Below are 16941 nucleotides of genomic sequence, written 5' to 3'. Positions count from 1 at the left end.
GAAAAGGGACCACATTGTCCTACTTAAAAAACAAAAGATCAGAGCATACATGAGGAATAAAATAATTAAAAACACTGTTAAGTAATTAAAAACGGAAAAGGGACAGCACTGTTATAGATGAAAAGCACAAAACGACAGATGAAGAATAAAATACACGATGCCCTATTAAACTAAACCACACATCTCTGAAATTCAACATCCCCAAATTTCTGAACCCCAAAATTATCCAAAATCCCAAAAAATCCAAAAGGACCACCACTTAGAAGTACACATGCAAACAAAATTTAGCATTAAACCTAAACAATAACACCCTAAATATATACATATACATATATATTGTCGATTTGAACCAACACCTAAAACCCTAGACTAAAAAAAAGTTTCTGAAATTCATAGATGACTTAGTTGTAAACCCTAAAAGAAACCTTAAATAATTTTAGAAACATATTTACCTTCTAAATAAACTTAAACAAAGATTTAATCAAAGAAAATTTGTACCTTGGTTGTACAGCATAACTATAAAGCAGATGACATTGAGGAACCCTAGTTTTGGGATTTGGGGATCTATTTTAACGAGGGGAGAAGGGTAAGGAGAAGGGTGTATTTCGTGTGTGTGTTTCTTCCGTAGATTTTAAGGTGGGTTGGGTTTTAATTGGGTCGGATTAGGGGTTTAAGTGGGTAGCGAATCGGGTATAAAATAAAATGAGAAGTTTTATTCAGGAGCTGCCACGTGGCACTCCGTCCAAATTAAGGGCAATAATGCTACAAAGTATGACGATAGGGGTATGGATAGCCCAATAGTATAACGAAGGGTATAAGTAAACAATATTTGAAAGTAGAGGGATATATTTGGCTCTTTTCCGTTTCTTTTAACTTCTTTTGGCGGCAGGTAATAAAAGTTATTGCCGTTGATAATTGTTTTCCTCCTATAAAGAAAGTGGCTAAAAGTTAATGCTCCTTGTATATATTGGTTATTGACTGCGACTGAAGCCTTTTCTCGTTTATCTTTGACGTTCACATTATCATCGTCATCAAAAGAGAGAAAATTCAAACGACTAGGTTAGGTAAAAACCACTAACAAAAATACAACATTCACATTTTGCGTTATACAGATAAATAAATATTTGAGTCACTCTAATGAGTTGGCATTACAACTCCATTAGTACAGGTAATATGTAGATGTTTTGGTTTTTTGGTAATCAAGTATCTGAAATCTAGTGGGCCGACTAATCCAAACCACTAAGGAGAATAAACCGCTCTCTACGAAGCAGTTACATAAGGTCGTAATATCAGAGGAATCATTGCCGCAAGGCATAGAGTGGGAGGTCATAAGCATCTATACCGTAAAATTAATTTTCAACAACAAAAGATCCAATATAATCCCACTAGTGGGATCTGGGAAGGATAGAGCATACGCAAATCTTACCCTTACCTTAAGAAGGTAGAGAGGTTGTTTCCGAAAGACCCTCGGCTCAGGAAAGATAGAGTAAGATCGATTTTCAACGGAAAGAAAAACCCGCACACAATTTGACCGACCCTGCTCCTGCTACGACATTTGCACATATAGATGCTACTATGGTACTATCAAGAGGATTGGCTGCCAAAGGTATTTATCCAGCAGTAGATCCAAAAATGCTAGTTTCTGCTATAGTATTCAGACGTTCCCACACGAAAAGATCGATAACCAGCGACACTGCTGCATCAATAAAAGCTGGAGAGTCTGCTAAAGATCATGAACACTTCTCCAGCTTCAACACCCTTGTCAAGATAAACATGTCGCCTGCGTGTATGTATTCATCGCTTCAATCCTGCATTTAGCACTTGCGGACAATCTCCCTCCAAAGCAAAAATCGTCTACTGACGAATGATTTCACAACATACAAATGAGGAAAGGTAATGTCATATACATTACTGCAGACAGATCTCATCAGGCTGTTGGAACTGAGAATTGGTCGACATCAGAAAACATACTCTTGTCAAATATTTACATGCCAGAGGCTTAAATAAAGTTGGAACGAACTAAAGGTCTGAACTTCACATGTTAGTTTCCTTCTCCTTTACTTCCAACTTGAACACCAGAGGCAGAATATATGACAATGAAAAGGAAGGGATCTCTTACCGATATAAATAATATGGCAGTAAACACCTTTAGCCTTGCAAGGCATACAAGTGAGGAGCGAGCTCAACTAGCCACAAGTAATCAATTCTAGAAACATTGCGAACATAACTATGATTAGTATGGACTAGTTCATTAAAAATTATACACTCTGGCTTGGCTCGGAACAAGACAGAAGACGGGTGTATTTGCACTATCAAACCACTTAATGTGACCCTGCCAGAAGGTAAAATGAAATGTCAGATATCAAGGGAACGAATAGATAATACGTCAAAGCTGCCTTTGTTTAAAAAGTTAAATACAAATAGAAATACAAACAGATAAAACCACAAATCTTTACCTGTATGCACCATCAGGCTGCTTCACAGCTGCTTTAAGGAAAAATGCGGCAGCAAGGCATCTACAGAAGAGGAGCATATCGTCTTCACAAGAAGTGACACGAAGACCCATTTGCTCTACATTCCTCAGAATTTGACTGCAAAACAAGTAGAAAGCTTAAATAAATCACATGCTTGAGGACCTCGGCAAATGAGAAGAGGAAGCTAAGACATCATATTTTTTCTAAGTATAAGAATACATTAGAATAGATTTTCAATAATTTTGCAAGTACATATGCCCACCTGTGGATATCACGGGCGTGTTTTAGAGAGCGGCTGTTAATATAATTATCCTTGCACCATTTTCTAAGACTCTTTTCAGCCTTTTCTTTACTATTTACCATGTTGTTCTTCTGAAAGAACTCATCAGCAGCGCGGTATACATTAACCAAAGTCAAATGATCCCCGTCTGGACTTGCAAAGCTTTTCAACGCATTTCGTGACTGGCAAAAGCAAGTAAAAGTGTTCAGACTATGTTTTCTATTAACATTAGATGCCAGAAATAGTTCAACACATCAACAAAGTTGAGGTGAATGCTAATAATAGATAATACTTGACAACAGGATACTAACTTTACACTTGTTGGACTTAGAGAAAGAATGAAAGAACTTTGCTACAATACTATGAACCATGTTATTATCTTTGACTATCTCTTGAGAACACACAACATTCCAACATGCAGATGATTGGATTAACTTCGTAGATAGGAACTCCTTGAGATGTAGTTTTCAATTTTTCATGTATACCCACAAGTTTGCAAAATATTGTAATTGTTGATAAATAAGTTAATTTTTTTTTCATCAAATAAAAGTTTTAAAGAAATATTCCAACGCAGAAATAGAAAAGGAAAATGGGGATGAATCACAACTAGCAGCACAAAGGACTACCTCTTCCAACTTTTCACGTGGAGCATAGAAAATAGATTCGACTGAAAGCATTGCAACACAGATCAACATTTCTTTCAAGCAGCCGAATTGGCTAGCAACAATGAGAGCCTTAGAATAGACTGGATCAAGGGGTAGCTTGGCCATTTGATATCCAACATCTGAAAGTTTATTCTCTTCTGTTACAGCACCCAACAAGTAGAGAGACCACAGTGAGTTGACTATCGCAGTCCTGTTCAAAGAGAATCAACGAAGAAGCTATAGTTAAAGATGAAAACAGTATTTTCCCAAAAGGTTGAAAAAAATAACTCCAGAGCAACATCCAACCACTCAATGACTGCATCATTGGATGATGCAACATTCTGCTCCATAAAGGAAGGGGCAGGAGAAATGTTAGGCAGTTGTCCAGTAAATTTCTAGTTTCTTCTCTTATAAACTGTAGGATAGCAGAGGGGTACAACAACAACAACATATCCAGTATATTTCATAAAATAATTCTATAAGAAGACGCAAGGATTTTCCAGCAAATAGAGTAGATTTCAAGGATGCTGATGATGTTTCGAAACAGTTTCACAAGGAAAATGCAGGTTTATAGGAGGGATGTTCTCCCTCTAGTGTGCTTCATTAATATAACAAAACATATAATGGTTTCTAATAGATAGAAGTTAGCAAAATTAAGAAACATATGTGTAGTGAAACAATATACTAGCACCAGGCTAGAGATAGATGCCAATGAATGGTCAAACACGTGCCCGACAAACTTAAGTCATGAAAATATTAGTACCAGACTAGAGGACAATGTTGGGGAGTAAGGATTCAAAGAAAAAGAACCATAGATGCTGATAGCCAAATTACACTTGCAAAATGCACCGAAAAACTAGTCTCACGGATTGGGATAACTACCTGTCTGGTTTTTCGATGAAGTCAAAATTAATGACATCATCAATGCCTAGAGCTTTGAGCTGCAATACAACATTCGAGAGATCACATCTCTTAATCTCAGGTAATGTAGAATCTGTGAGTTTCTCAAAGAAACTTTCTTGATAGAGGCGATAGCATTTCCCAGGTCCTTCACGTCCTGCACGTCCACTATAAAATATTCAAGGAAGTTAGCCCTTGCTCTGATATTTAACAGACAACATAACCAAAACAGAGCACAGGTCCATTATCCATTTCACTCATGTATATATAAATCCAACTGCATTGGTTCAACTTTTATCCTCCCATGGATTTTACTTTTGAGGGTGCACCCATAATTTTTTACTTTTCACTTTGTTTCCTTTTTATAACGGCCGTATTACGGCTAGCTTGTGCGCACCTCGATTATTTCGCTGAGTACCTGCTACCTCCCACCAAACTCTGCCCACCAAAGATTAGGCAGATGGAAAGAATAAGCTTAACTTCCATTTATTGCAATTTTAAAATTTTAAGCTTCTATATAAAAAGATAACAACAACAAAAACCGCGAACTTCGCGTTATTAGCACGACGCTCTAACCAACTGAGCTAATGGGCCTGTTTTTAAGCTTCTATATATTACCGGAAATAAAAACAATTCTTCTGCTTCAAAAAAATGTGCTTACAATTAAAATCCTTCTATTTCCTCTGCTGGTCTCATCATTATTATGTTGACCCTTTGAAAGATATCTTTACCTAGTAGTAGATACCGATCCAAGATAAAAAATCTTTGAATCACAAGTACATCCGGGTACATATCCCTAGCCTATCCCACTTGTCAAATATGAATATGACATGCATACGAGGCCTTATTGGTATATGCGCTTCCTTAGAACATTTCAAAGTAAGAAGGAAATTATGGTTCAAACTACCACCATATTGTACAAAAGCTGGACAAAGAATGCTTCTGAATAAAGTTAGTAGAGGAAAGAAGTGTTTTAGTCAACATGTGTATTGAGATTTAATGCATTTGGAAACACCCCACCTCCTTTGCAGAGCTTGGGCTTTAGACGTTGTGACAATGATCAATGAATCAACTCCCATCTTAGGATCATAAGTTCGTGCTTTCACCAGTCCAGGATCAACAACATACTTAATTCCAGGTATTGTCACCGATGTCTCAGCAATATTTGTTGCCAGTATCACCTAAACACCACATGCAAGAATTAAAATCTGGGTTTAATGGACATAGCTTGCCAACTCAGAGCAAATACCAAATATTTCAGCCTTGAGAACTTCTTGTCAAGCATACCAGAGATATTGGATAAAAACTTGTTGGCCTTATCACTAAAACAGTCAAATAATAAACAGATGCACATTCACAACGCTAAGCCCATATTGTAACAAGTACAAGGCTACAAGCTAAGCATATACCCCAAACTTATTTCCCTCATGTTGGAGATAACCAAATGAATGCCTTTTTAAATCAGGTATTAATTTCATATACTTTTATTGAGTAGATAAAAGTGTATAAAAAAGTGAACAAAGGTATGCACCCGTATAAACTCAACCAAGAAAGAAAATATTGGAAACACTAACAACTGACCACCCACACCTATCTCGGAGAAAAAAATTGACCCATACGTTTATCCCCAATTGACATATATATATCCCCTTAATATATGTTAAAAGGACTCTAATACAACTGCAACTACCTGGCACCACAGTGCAAGTACTTGCATTTGTTGGGTGTATTTGAAGAAGCCACATGAAATACCCACACACCAATGTGACACCCGTTCGACACATTTACATAAAGGCAATGAAGGGTCCATGTAGAGCCCTTCAAAAATTTGCTTGTCCGGTGTTATCATCACCTCTTATCTAAATAACCACGCAAGTCAAACCATGGCATCTACGTGAAACAAAAACGTTTCTAGGACCATGAAACTCGTATTTATACTATGCTTATGTAAAAGTAATGGAAGGAATTCATAAAATAATCAGTGATTACCAATTAAAGCATATTAAAGTCGCATGAACCTTGTTTTCTCGCATGAAGTGGAGCTCATGTACCTTTATTTTCAAGCATTCATCTCAATTGAGTAGTGTCTGTATTTTGGCAAGTGGATTATTCCTTTAAAAACTGCAACTCGATTTTGAATTTTCACACGATTTCAAGCTTAATTTTTATTTTTTATTTTTTAAAACAGAGGATATCACCTCAATTCTTAAATTATCTTCTGAACAAATCCATAAAAGGAGTTCATTTAAGTCATGTTTTCACACAGAAACCTAATTGCACACCACCACCACCACCACCACCACCACCCCACCCCCCACCACCCACCACCCCACCCCCCACAAGATATAGACAAATCAGTGAATAAATCCATCTCAAACTTCAAAAAATAAGCTATCCAAAGAAACAAATCAACCTTACGATATCCAGCTGGTGAAGGCATGAAAACCTTCATTTGCTTCTCAGAGGGAAGTGACGAGTATATGGGAAAAGTTAAGAGCTTCCTATTGCATTCAGGTAATTGCCGGAGGCGTTCATGGATAAGCCTCTCAACGGATTCAATCTCTTCTTGGCCAGTAAGGAATACAAGTATATCACCGGGACCCTCCTCTAAATGTATCTAGAAAAACAAGTTAGAAAGAGATGAATAGACAATTAGATATTCAGGAACACCACAAACTATAATCTTAACTAATTGAACTCCCAACGCTACGAGAAACATTAAAAATTAGCTACGGGAAAAAGACAATGTTAGTAGGAAATCAAGGAAATGGAGCTGATGTATAAGATACTATGAGAAAGTAACAAGAAAGGATAAAAAAATGAAGTGCTTTTGTGAAAATTTTTAGTGGCATTGTCGTTCAGTTCAAACCTGAAATATAGTAATCAAAGCTGCATCTATGCAATCTGTCTCAGGCTTATGGGTATAGAATATATCGACAGGAAACTGCCGTCCCTGAACATGAACAGCTCTTGCACCACCAAAGTACTCTGAGAAAACTCGTGCATCCAGACTAGCTGACATGATAATCAATTTCAATGGGTTATACTTTTTCGCTTGACATGGCTTCAAAATACCATTATTCTGATTGTCAATCCTTCCGTCCGAGGCATGCCCGTTATTAGAATTATTATGATCAGTATTTACCGCTTCGCTAATACACTTTGATCTTGCTTTCTGTACATTCTTTAACAAGCCAAGCAATACATCAGTGTGTATAGTTCGCTCGTGCGCCTCATCAACAATAATAACAGAATACTTGGAGAGGTATGGATCCAATAATGCTTCCCTGAAATAGTGACGTCATTTGCCAGTTATGAATAATTTTTCTAGATGCATACAGCTCTTGATAATCATAAATAGCTCTATCATGTGATGTAAGGTAAACTCTACATGGAACTTGAGCAATCAATCCAAACATGTCCTATATATGCAATAATCGAGTCCACAGTCATGGGTATATTACTTTTTCTCCACCAGAAAAGCAAGACTCATACACGTTATGCGTCAAACTATGCTTTCCTTATTACCTTAGAAGCAAACCATCTGTCATATATTTGATCTTTGTCAGGCCAGAAGTTACATCTTCAAATCTAATAGCATATCCAACCTTTTGTCCCAACGGAACTCCACATTCTTCAGAAACACGTTTAGCAACAGTAATAGCAGCCACACGTCTAGGTTGAGTTATCCCAATGATACCACCATCACGGCAAAATCCCCCTTTAAAAAGATACTGAGGTATTTCTGCAAAAATATAGGCCAGGATAAGATAAAGCATGTAACACATACCTATTTGTATCTGATGAACAATATAAAAGACACAACTTTCAAGAGTACTCTGGTGTATTTATTTCTATAGAGCACAACAACAAAAAACCCAATAGTTTCCCACAAGTGGGGTCTGGGGAGGGTAAGATGTACGCAGCCTTACCCCTACCCTTGGAAAGGTGAAGAGGTTGTTTCCGATAGACCCTCGGCTAGAGAACGACCGAAAAAGAAAAGGTAATTGCAACAAGTAGGAATAACAGCAAGATAAGATCGAATCCAAGAATGCAGTCAAACTCTTGGTAGATTTATTTCTATAGAATGAATAACAAATTTTGTTACTAAGGAAGTATTAATAGAGAGAGAGAGAGAGAGAGAGAGAGAGAGAGAGAGGAAAATTAGCAAAAGAGTATCCAAGAATAATCTCAGAATTCATAGGCCAACACATATAAGTTCATTACCATTATCAGTTATGACCAAACCACAAACTTTCACTAGCCACCGCAAGAGTTCCTCAGTTTATGGCTAGACCAAGTTACTGAGGGTTACTTGGATCTAACTGAAACTTTCTTAGATCAATGAATCAAATATGTCATTGATCTTCACGATTTCACCCGTTCTATAATGCTTGACTTGCACAAACATACAGAAAGACACCTTATACACCTCAGTAAAGACTGATAAAGCACACATAACCCAACGAACAAATACACTGATAAAGAAGAAAGATGCTCAAACGCGTGTACACAAGAAGGTTAGAACTACACTATGAAACATCATAAATGACCACCTTCGCTAAAGTATCATTTAAAGTCGTGCAAAGCAAATGATTCTGCTTCAAATGCAAGTCACTCAGACCAAGAGGACGTGTAGCAAAGTACTTACGAGTTGTCTTTCCACTTCCAGTTTCTCCAACAATTATCAGAGTGTCATTGTTTCGCACCTCCTCCACTAGTCTCCTTTCAACTAGAGTCAATAAAATATCACATGTAAGATGCAAAACTACAGAATACAGCAAACCAAAATCCAGAACGGACGAAAACTAAATAAAACAGAAATAGGATTAGAATGAAAAATAATGCAGGAGCTGTCTTCTCAAGTAATGAATGACACACAGCATACATCCCTTTTTTTTTCCTGAACAACCACAGCACCCTAGATTTTTTAGACAAAAAACAGCTGTAACCACCAGAAAAAATTAATTTCCCACAGACCATATACTCCTTAAATTAAAACTGCCAATTTCCAACAAAAACTCATTTATAGAAGAATTGACGACAAGAAGGACAACAACTCTCAGTTCCAAACAAGTTGGGGTCAGCTATATGTATCCTCACTTCTCCATTTAAGCACAACTCATGTCAATCAGGAGGTCACGGGTTCAAGCCGTGGAAACAGCCTCTAGCAGATATACAAGGTAAGACCCCGCTGGACCCCGCACAGCGGGAGCTTATTGCATCGGCTGCCCTTTTTTTATATAAATTCTTTATTTGTTAAAGAATCAGTAAACTAAGAAGCAACTCACATTGGAATAATCAGAACATGGTTAAAATAAAGATAGAGAGCAGACATGAGAAAAAAGGGGTTCAAATTAAACAACTAAAACAATACCTGCAGCAATTGGTAAACTTTTTCTTTGTTGCTCAATCTTTTGCTTCCTGCAAAAATTTCACACAAAAAAGATCAAACCTTTGAACAAAAATATAGCATTATTTAGCTTCAGGGATTGAACAACGAAGGGATAAAAGTAAATTAAACAAATGGGGTATGCTTAAAAGCAAAAAGAAACCTGGCAAAAAAATCCCCTTTTGTTTGGTTAGGGTGATTGTGATAACTGTTTCTTGAAAAATTATTAGCACTCATTGAAGGCATGTCTCAAGATTTGCTCCAAAAACACTTGTTAATGGTGAGTTCGAAACTTCGTACGCTATTTTGGGCTGAACGTTAATGACAGTGTTGAAGTCTTGAGCCCTAAACATCTGACACTGTTTATAAGTTGAGTCAAAACCGGAATTTTAACGTTATTTCTTTTAATTGAGACATATTTTATTAAATTTAAGAAATTAATTTAAAATAAGTATAAATTAATTAATTAGATTTAAAAAAAAATTGTCTTCTCTTGATATGCGTAAAATGACAAGTTAAAATAAAAATTTATTTTCAGTATACATGCCAAGTAAAAGTGAATGGAGAGAGTAAGTCGCAGAAATATTTTTTGAAAGCTTTTTATTTTTTTATTTTTTTATTCTTAACTATTGGAGAAAAGTTTTTAAGTGTTTGCAAAACCTGAAAAATTATAGTAATAAGTTTGATTGAAAAGTTATTTTTTTTCGATTTCTTTCTCCCACAAAGAAAGCAGGTTTCGGATTGCTAATCGGTTTACCTGTCTTTAATGTGGAATTATTTGAAATATAAAAGCTTCTCCTCTTCGACTTGAGAGATTTCTTGCGAAATTTCTTGAAGTCTTATAAAAGAATCAAATGATATAAGAATTTATATATTATAAATTTCATATATTAAAATTATTGGATATACTTTTGTCAAAGGGATAATTTATATGTTGTAATAATAAAAAAAACGAAAAAATTTCAGCATAATATATTTCACATTTGTACCTGTTTTAACATATAATTTCAGGATTTATATAGGGATTCTTTTTGTAAAGGGAATTTATTTAAAGATTTTAATGTGCGTTCTTCTTGTTTAGAAGCTTACTTTGTGTAAACTACTTAAACCATTTCTTTATTTCCAAAGTTATATACTATGAATATAAAAAATTGGAATGAACTGTTTTCTCCGATTTTAGTTTTAATCCATCTTAAATAATTCGCCTGAAGAACCATATTGCCTCAATCACATTATGGAAAGGAGTTTAAATCTAACCAAACCAATATTTTCAACGTGAAATATATAAAATAATTTGTTAATATCAGTCGATGGCACCATTCTTTGTAAAGAATGAACTGTGTTGTGCGTGTACTTCAACTATTTTACCGAATGCTTGTTATCTCTCAATAGGGGCGGCCCTTTCATAAAGCAAATAAAGCAACCGCTTTAGGCTCCATATTTGTGAGGGCCTCATTTTTTATTACACCTAATAGACTATGTATAAGTTTTAAAAAAGTTCTGTAAAGTGAAAACGTTTGATTTCTTTCTTTAACAAATATAGAGAAGAAGAATTTGCAACTGCTATGATTTCTACCAAGAAAATTGCACTTGAAATGAATATCGAAACCGAATTTCGTAAGAAACGTGTGATATATAGGAAACAACAATTTGATGTGAATGTTGATAATGAAATCTCAAAATCTTTTGAAGAGTCTTTTAGAGTTGATTACTTTTATACGTAATAGACAAATCTATTTTTCACTTCAAAATAGATTTGAATAATTCGATGCATATGAAAATAATTTTGATTTTCTATTGGCGGTATAAACTAAGATCACTAGATGTTGGAAATTTGAAAAAATATAGCCTTAATCTTGAATATTCCTTAAAGCATAATAATCAATTCGATATTGATGGTTTAGATTTATTTTTTGAATTAAAAGTATTAAGGAAAATAGTACAATTAGAAGATATATAGTAGTTTAATTGATACACTTAGCCAAATAAAAGATTTAACTCTTTTTCAAATACCTAAATTGCTTATGGAATAATGTTAATAATGTTAGTAGACTGTATTTGTAAAATAATTCTGGAAATATAAATGAATATAAACAGAAATGAACATAAACAGAAATGACATAAAACCAATTCGAGCCCACTGAATTCACAGTGTTTCCTTAAGGAATTTAATCCCCTCCTAGTACCCAAGGTTATGGATTATTTCCTCCCAGGATAGAACGAATTACACACTGGTGTAGTGGTACTTCAAACCCCAGTGTTTCAGCGAACACAAAGTTCGGTAGCAAATCACACTTACTTTTTACTTTGTTTGATGCTAAAAGTATGCAGAAGAAGGAGAGAAAACTCAGAAAATCGTAGTGAAATTTTGAGCAGAATAGTGTTGTATTTATAGCCAAAGTTGGGCTGAAATCTGAAGGGGTGCAACTCTTCAGAATGGCTGTTTATGCAAAACGCCCATAGCATAAATGCCATTACATAAATGGTCATTTACTCAATAATAAAGAGGGAAAATAAAGAGGGAAAATTGAAGAGGGTAGTTACTTTTCTGTTACCTAAACAGAAAAGCGGATTGGATTTAATATTAATATTTAATATTAATATTCTATTATTAAAACAAATATTTAATAACATTTCTGTTAATATTTTACTATTAACAAATAAATTTGGTCCAAAAAGTTAATCAATCAATCGATCATTTGACCAAATCCAAATCCAAATCCGAAGCCGAAGTCGAAGCCGAGCGAGCGACAACGATGACGGCGCGAAGCTTGCCTTCTTCTCAACTCTTTAAGAGCTAGAAGAAGAGCAATTGCTTATATACCCATAAAAAACCTCTTCATCTTCCAATATGGGACAATGCCCATTTGCCAAGGGGGGGAACTTAAAATTTCACTCAAAAATTTCATTTTCCTCCATTTCCCATTCACCCTCTTTTAAGTATTTAATATATTAATTAAATACATCCAAAACCCAACAATCCCCCACATGAATGGGGAATGGCTATATCACGGAAGTATGCATGAAAAACTGTGTGATTCTCAAGTAAGGATTAATTGCATCTGGATAAGTAGGTTTCCCTTTGAACTTTCCGTAGTGAACTTATGTCGGATATACTCGATCAATCGGTAGATTTGATATCTTTGAACCGTCGAACTTTAGTGTATACCTAGACAACCATAAGTCACACAACAAACCCTTAACCGTCTTTGGTTCTCATTGGTGTGTTCGTTTCAGCCATGAACACCGCCTGGTTTCATAAGTGCGTAGAGAACTGGCCTTACAATGTTCTCCTTGAAGCGGCTAACACTTCACACTTACATAGGTGATTCCTAAACGTGTCATCCCGTAGATACACTATTTGATATACCCCGTATCGAATTTAGTAATCATTAGAAAGCCTTAATGCTTTATCCTTGGTACTGAACATTATCTCATCACGAGAATGGACCAAAAGTTTAGTTGACAATGTTGAACCGTCATAAATGACTTTGTTTGATCTCCTTGAACCTAGATCTTGGGATCTCCAGTCTTCTAGGTGGAGTTACCGCCACTATGACTTGTTCTCGGCCACAGTCCCATTCCCCTTGATGACTTCTCAACTACCTCTCTAGTTAGGCCTTTTGTAAGTGGATCCGACACATTATCACTTGACTTTACATAGTCAATCGTGATAATTCCTCTAGAGAGTAATTGTCTAACGGTTTTATGTCCTCGTCGTATATGGCGAGACTTACCGTTATACATAACGCTCCCAGCCCTTCCAATTGCCGCTTGACTATCACAATGTATGCATATTGGTGCCAACGGTTTGGGCCAAAATGGAATATCTTCCAAAAAATTTCGGAGCAATTCAGCTTCTTCATCGGCTTTATCCAAGGCTATGAACTCAGCCTCCATTGTAGAGCGGGCAATACAAGTTTGTTTGGATGACTTCCAAGATACCGCTCCTCCACCAATAGTGAATACATATCCACTTGTGGACTTGGAATCAGTTGATCCGGTGATCCAATTTGCATCACAGTATCCCTCAATGACCGCAGGATATTTATTGTAGTGCAAAGCAAAGTCCTGGGTATGTACTAAATACCCCAAAAACTCGTTTCATGGCCATCCAATGAGATTGGCCTGGATTGCTCGTATATCGACTCAATTTACTTATAGCACAAGCTATATCTGGTCGTGTACAATTCATGATGTACATTAAGCAACCCAACACACGAGCATAATCCAATTGTGATATGCTCTGGCCTTTGTTCTTTGCTAATGCAAGATTCACATCAATTGGAGTCTTTGCAACTTTAAAGCCCAAGTGCTTGAATTTTTCAAGTACTGTCTTAATATAATGAGATTGTGACAATGCTAGACCTTGAGAAGTCTTATGGATCTTAATTCCCAGAATTAAATCAGCAACTCCCAAGTCTTTCATATCAAACTTGCTAGTTAGCATACGCTTAGTAGCATTTATGTTGGCAATGTCATTACTCATTATGAGCATATCATCCACATATAAGCAAACAATGACTATGTGATTTGGAACATTTTTAATGTACACACATTTATCACATTCATTTATCTTAAATCCATTTGACAACATTGTTTGGTCAAATTTAGCATGCCATTGTTTGGGTGCTTGTTTTAATCCGTAAAGGGACTTAACAAGTCTACAGACCTTCTTTTCTTTACCTGGAACCACAAACCCTTCAGGTTGTTCCATGTAAATTTCTTCCTCCAACTCTCCATTTAAGAAGGCCGTCTTAACATCCATTTGATGAATTTCAAGACCATAAACTGCAGCTAACGCTACTAACGTTCGTATGGATGTAATTCTTGTAACTGGAGAGTATGTATCAAAATAGTCAAGACCTTCTCGTTGTCTATACCCTTTGACCACAAGTCTTGCCTTATACTTGTCAATAGTGCCATCATCTTTCATTTTCCTCTTAAAGATCCATTTAGAACCCAACGGTTTATTTCCAGGAGGAAGATCAACCAATTCCCATGTATGGTTGTTCAGTATGGATTCTATTTCACTATTGACCGCCTCTTTCCATAACAATGATTCCGAAGAAGACATAGCTTCTTTAAATGTTTGAGGCTCATTTTCCAATAAGAAAGTCACAAAATCTGGTCCAAATGAAGTAGACGTTCTTTGACGTTTACTACGTCTTGGATCCTCTTGGTTAAGTGTACTTTCTTTTGTTTCTTCCCGAGGTCGTTTAGATCCTTCACCAATCGACTCACATTCCTTTTTATACGGATATATATTTTCAAAGAACTCAGCATTATCTGATTCTATAACCGTATTATTATGAATGTCGGGATTTTCTGATTTATGAACCAGAAATCGATATGCTTTACTATTAGTCGCATATCCTATGAAAACACAATCAACGGTTTTCGGTCCTATTTTTACCCTTTTGGGTTTAGGAACTTGCACTTTTGCCAAACACCCCCACACTTTAAAATAATTCAAGTTGGGCTTCCTTCCTTTCCATTTTTCATATGGAATGGATTGTGTTTTGCTATGGGGTACTCGATTTAGTATTCGGCTAGCCGTAAGAATGGCTTCCCCCCACAAGTTCTGTGGCAAACCAGAACTTATCAATAATGCGTTCATCATCTCCTTTAATGAACGATTCTTTCTTTCTGCAATCCCATTGGATTGGGGCGTGTAAGGGGCCGTTGTTTGATGAATAATTCCATATTCTAAACATATTTGTTCAAAAGGAGATTCATATTCACCACCCCTATCACTTCTTATCATTTTGATTTTCTTATTAAGTTGCGTTTCAACTTCATTTTTGTATTGCTTGAATGCGTCTATTGCTTCATCTTTACTATTAAGTAAGTAAACATAGCAATATCGAGTACTATCGTCAATAAAAGTTATGAAATACTTTTTTCCACCGCGAGATGGTATTGACTTCATGTCACAAATATCTGTGTGAATTAAGTCTAAAGGATTTGAATTCCTTTCAACCGACTTATAAGGATGTTTAACATACTTTGATTCCACACATACTTGACATTTTGATTTGTCACATTCAAACTTGGGCAATACTTCCAAATTAATCATTTTCCGTAAGGTTTTATAATTGACATGACCCAAACGTATATGCCATAATTCATTTGACTCAAGTAAGTAAGACGAAGCTGAAATTTTATTATTGTTTTCAACAGTCATTACATTCAGCTTGAAAAGGCCCTCAGTGAGGTAACCTTTTCCTACAAACATTTCATTCTTACTTATTACAACCTTATCGGAAACAAAAACACATTTAAAACCATTCTTAACAAGATGTCCAGTAGAGACTAAATTCTTCCTAATCTCTGGAACATGAAGGACGTTGTTCAAAGTCACCACTTTGCCGGAAGTCATTTTGAGAAATATCTTCCCACATCCTTCAATCTTCGCCTTTGAAGCATTTCCCATAGAAATCGTCTCATGGGTCCAACAGGAGCATAAGAAGCAAAAGCTTCTCTAACAGCACAAACATGGCGAGTGGCTCCAGAATCAATCCACCACTCTTTAGGATTGCCCACCAAGTTGCATTCGGAAAGCATGACACATAAGTCATCAACATCATCATGCTTTTCAACCATGTTTGCTTGACCCTTCTTCTTGTCTTTCTTCGGAGCACGACACTCCGTAGATTTGTGTCCGGTTTTTCCACAGTTGTAGCAGTTTCCACTGAACCGCTTCTTGCTTGGGTTGTATTTCGGTCCAGAAGCCTTCTTCCTCTTTTTGTTCTCTTCAACAATATTTGCTCTCATTATTGTTGAGTTTCCACGGCCTCTCTTTTCAGCAGCTTTGTTGTCCTCTTCGATTCTCAACCGAACAATGAGATCTTCAAGGGACATCTCCTTGCGTTTGTGTTTCAAGTAGTTTTTGAAGTCCTTCCACAAAGGAGGCAACTTCTCAATCATTGCTGCTACTTGAAATGCTTCATTGATGACAAGACCTTCAATGAAATTTCTGTTAGTAAAAATACTAAGATTATTACTTTCAACATCAATATTAATTTGATTTATACCTTCAACAAGGAGATCGTGAATAATCACTTGCAATTCCTGGACTTGGGTAATAACAGACTTGCTATCTACCATTTTGTAGTCCAAAAACTTTGCAGCAACAAACTTTTTCAACCCGGCATCTTCGGTTTTGTATTTCTTTTCAAGCGCAGTCCACAGTTCCTTTGACGTTTCCACGCCACTGCAGACGTTATACAAAGCATCCTCCAGCCCGCT

At 36.1% G+C, this 16941-nt stretch overlaps 1 protein-coding gene across 1 annotated transcript; it reads right to left on the bottom strand.

The window, feature by feature from the left end:
- On the bottom strand, nucleotides 1081–10045 carry LOC109234114 (pre-mRNA-splicing factor ATP-dependent RNA helicase DEAH10). Its single transcript, XM_019399961.1, has 12 exons — nucleotides 9854–10045; nucleotides 9676–9722; nucleotides 8950–9030; nucleotides 7827–8043; nucleotides 7168–7585; nucleotides 6712–6915; nucleotides 5319–5479; nucleotides 4281–4466; nucleotides 3381–3609; nucleotides 2737–2936; nucleotides 2457–2591; nucleotides 1081–2332 (listed from the first exon to the last, which is right to left on the bottom strand). The coding sequence occupies exons 1-12, from the start codon at nucleotides 9934–9936 to the stop codon at nucleotides 2149–2151; spliced, it is 2145 nt and encodes a 714-aa protein (XP_019255506.1). The 5' UTR covers nucleotides 9937–10045; the 3' UTR covers nucleotides 1081–2148.

The sequence above is a fragment of the Nicotiana attenuata genome, chromosome 11, assembly GCF_001879085.1.
Source record: "Nicotiana attenuata strain UT chromosome 11, NIATTr2, whole genome shotgun sequence".
Lineage (NCBI taxonomy): Eukaryota > Viridiplantae > Streptophyta > Magnoliopsida > Solanales > Solanaceae > Nicotiana > Nicotiana attenuata.
Note: the sequence above shows the minus strand (reverse complement) of the source record. Positions and strands in the feature narration are given on the sequence as shown.

What these genes read in the sequence shown, in the direction of transcription:
- LOC109234114 (XM_019399961.1), bottom strand. Translation starts at nt 9,936, where the DNA reads ATGCCTTCAATGAGTGCTAATAATTTTTCAAGAAACAGTTATCACAAT. An exon ending in AAGTTTACCAATTGCTGCAG is followed by an intron (nt 9,031 to 9,675) that starts GTATTGTTTTAG and finishes TATTGACTCTAG; the next exon opens with TTGAAAGGAGACTAGTGGAG. An exon ending in GCCCAAGCTCTGCAAAGGAG is followed by an intron (nt 4,467 to 5,318) that starts GTGGGGTGTTTC and finishes AATATTTTATAG; the next exon opens with TGGACGTGCAGGACGTGAAG.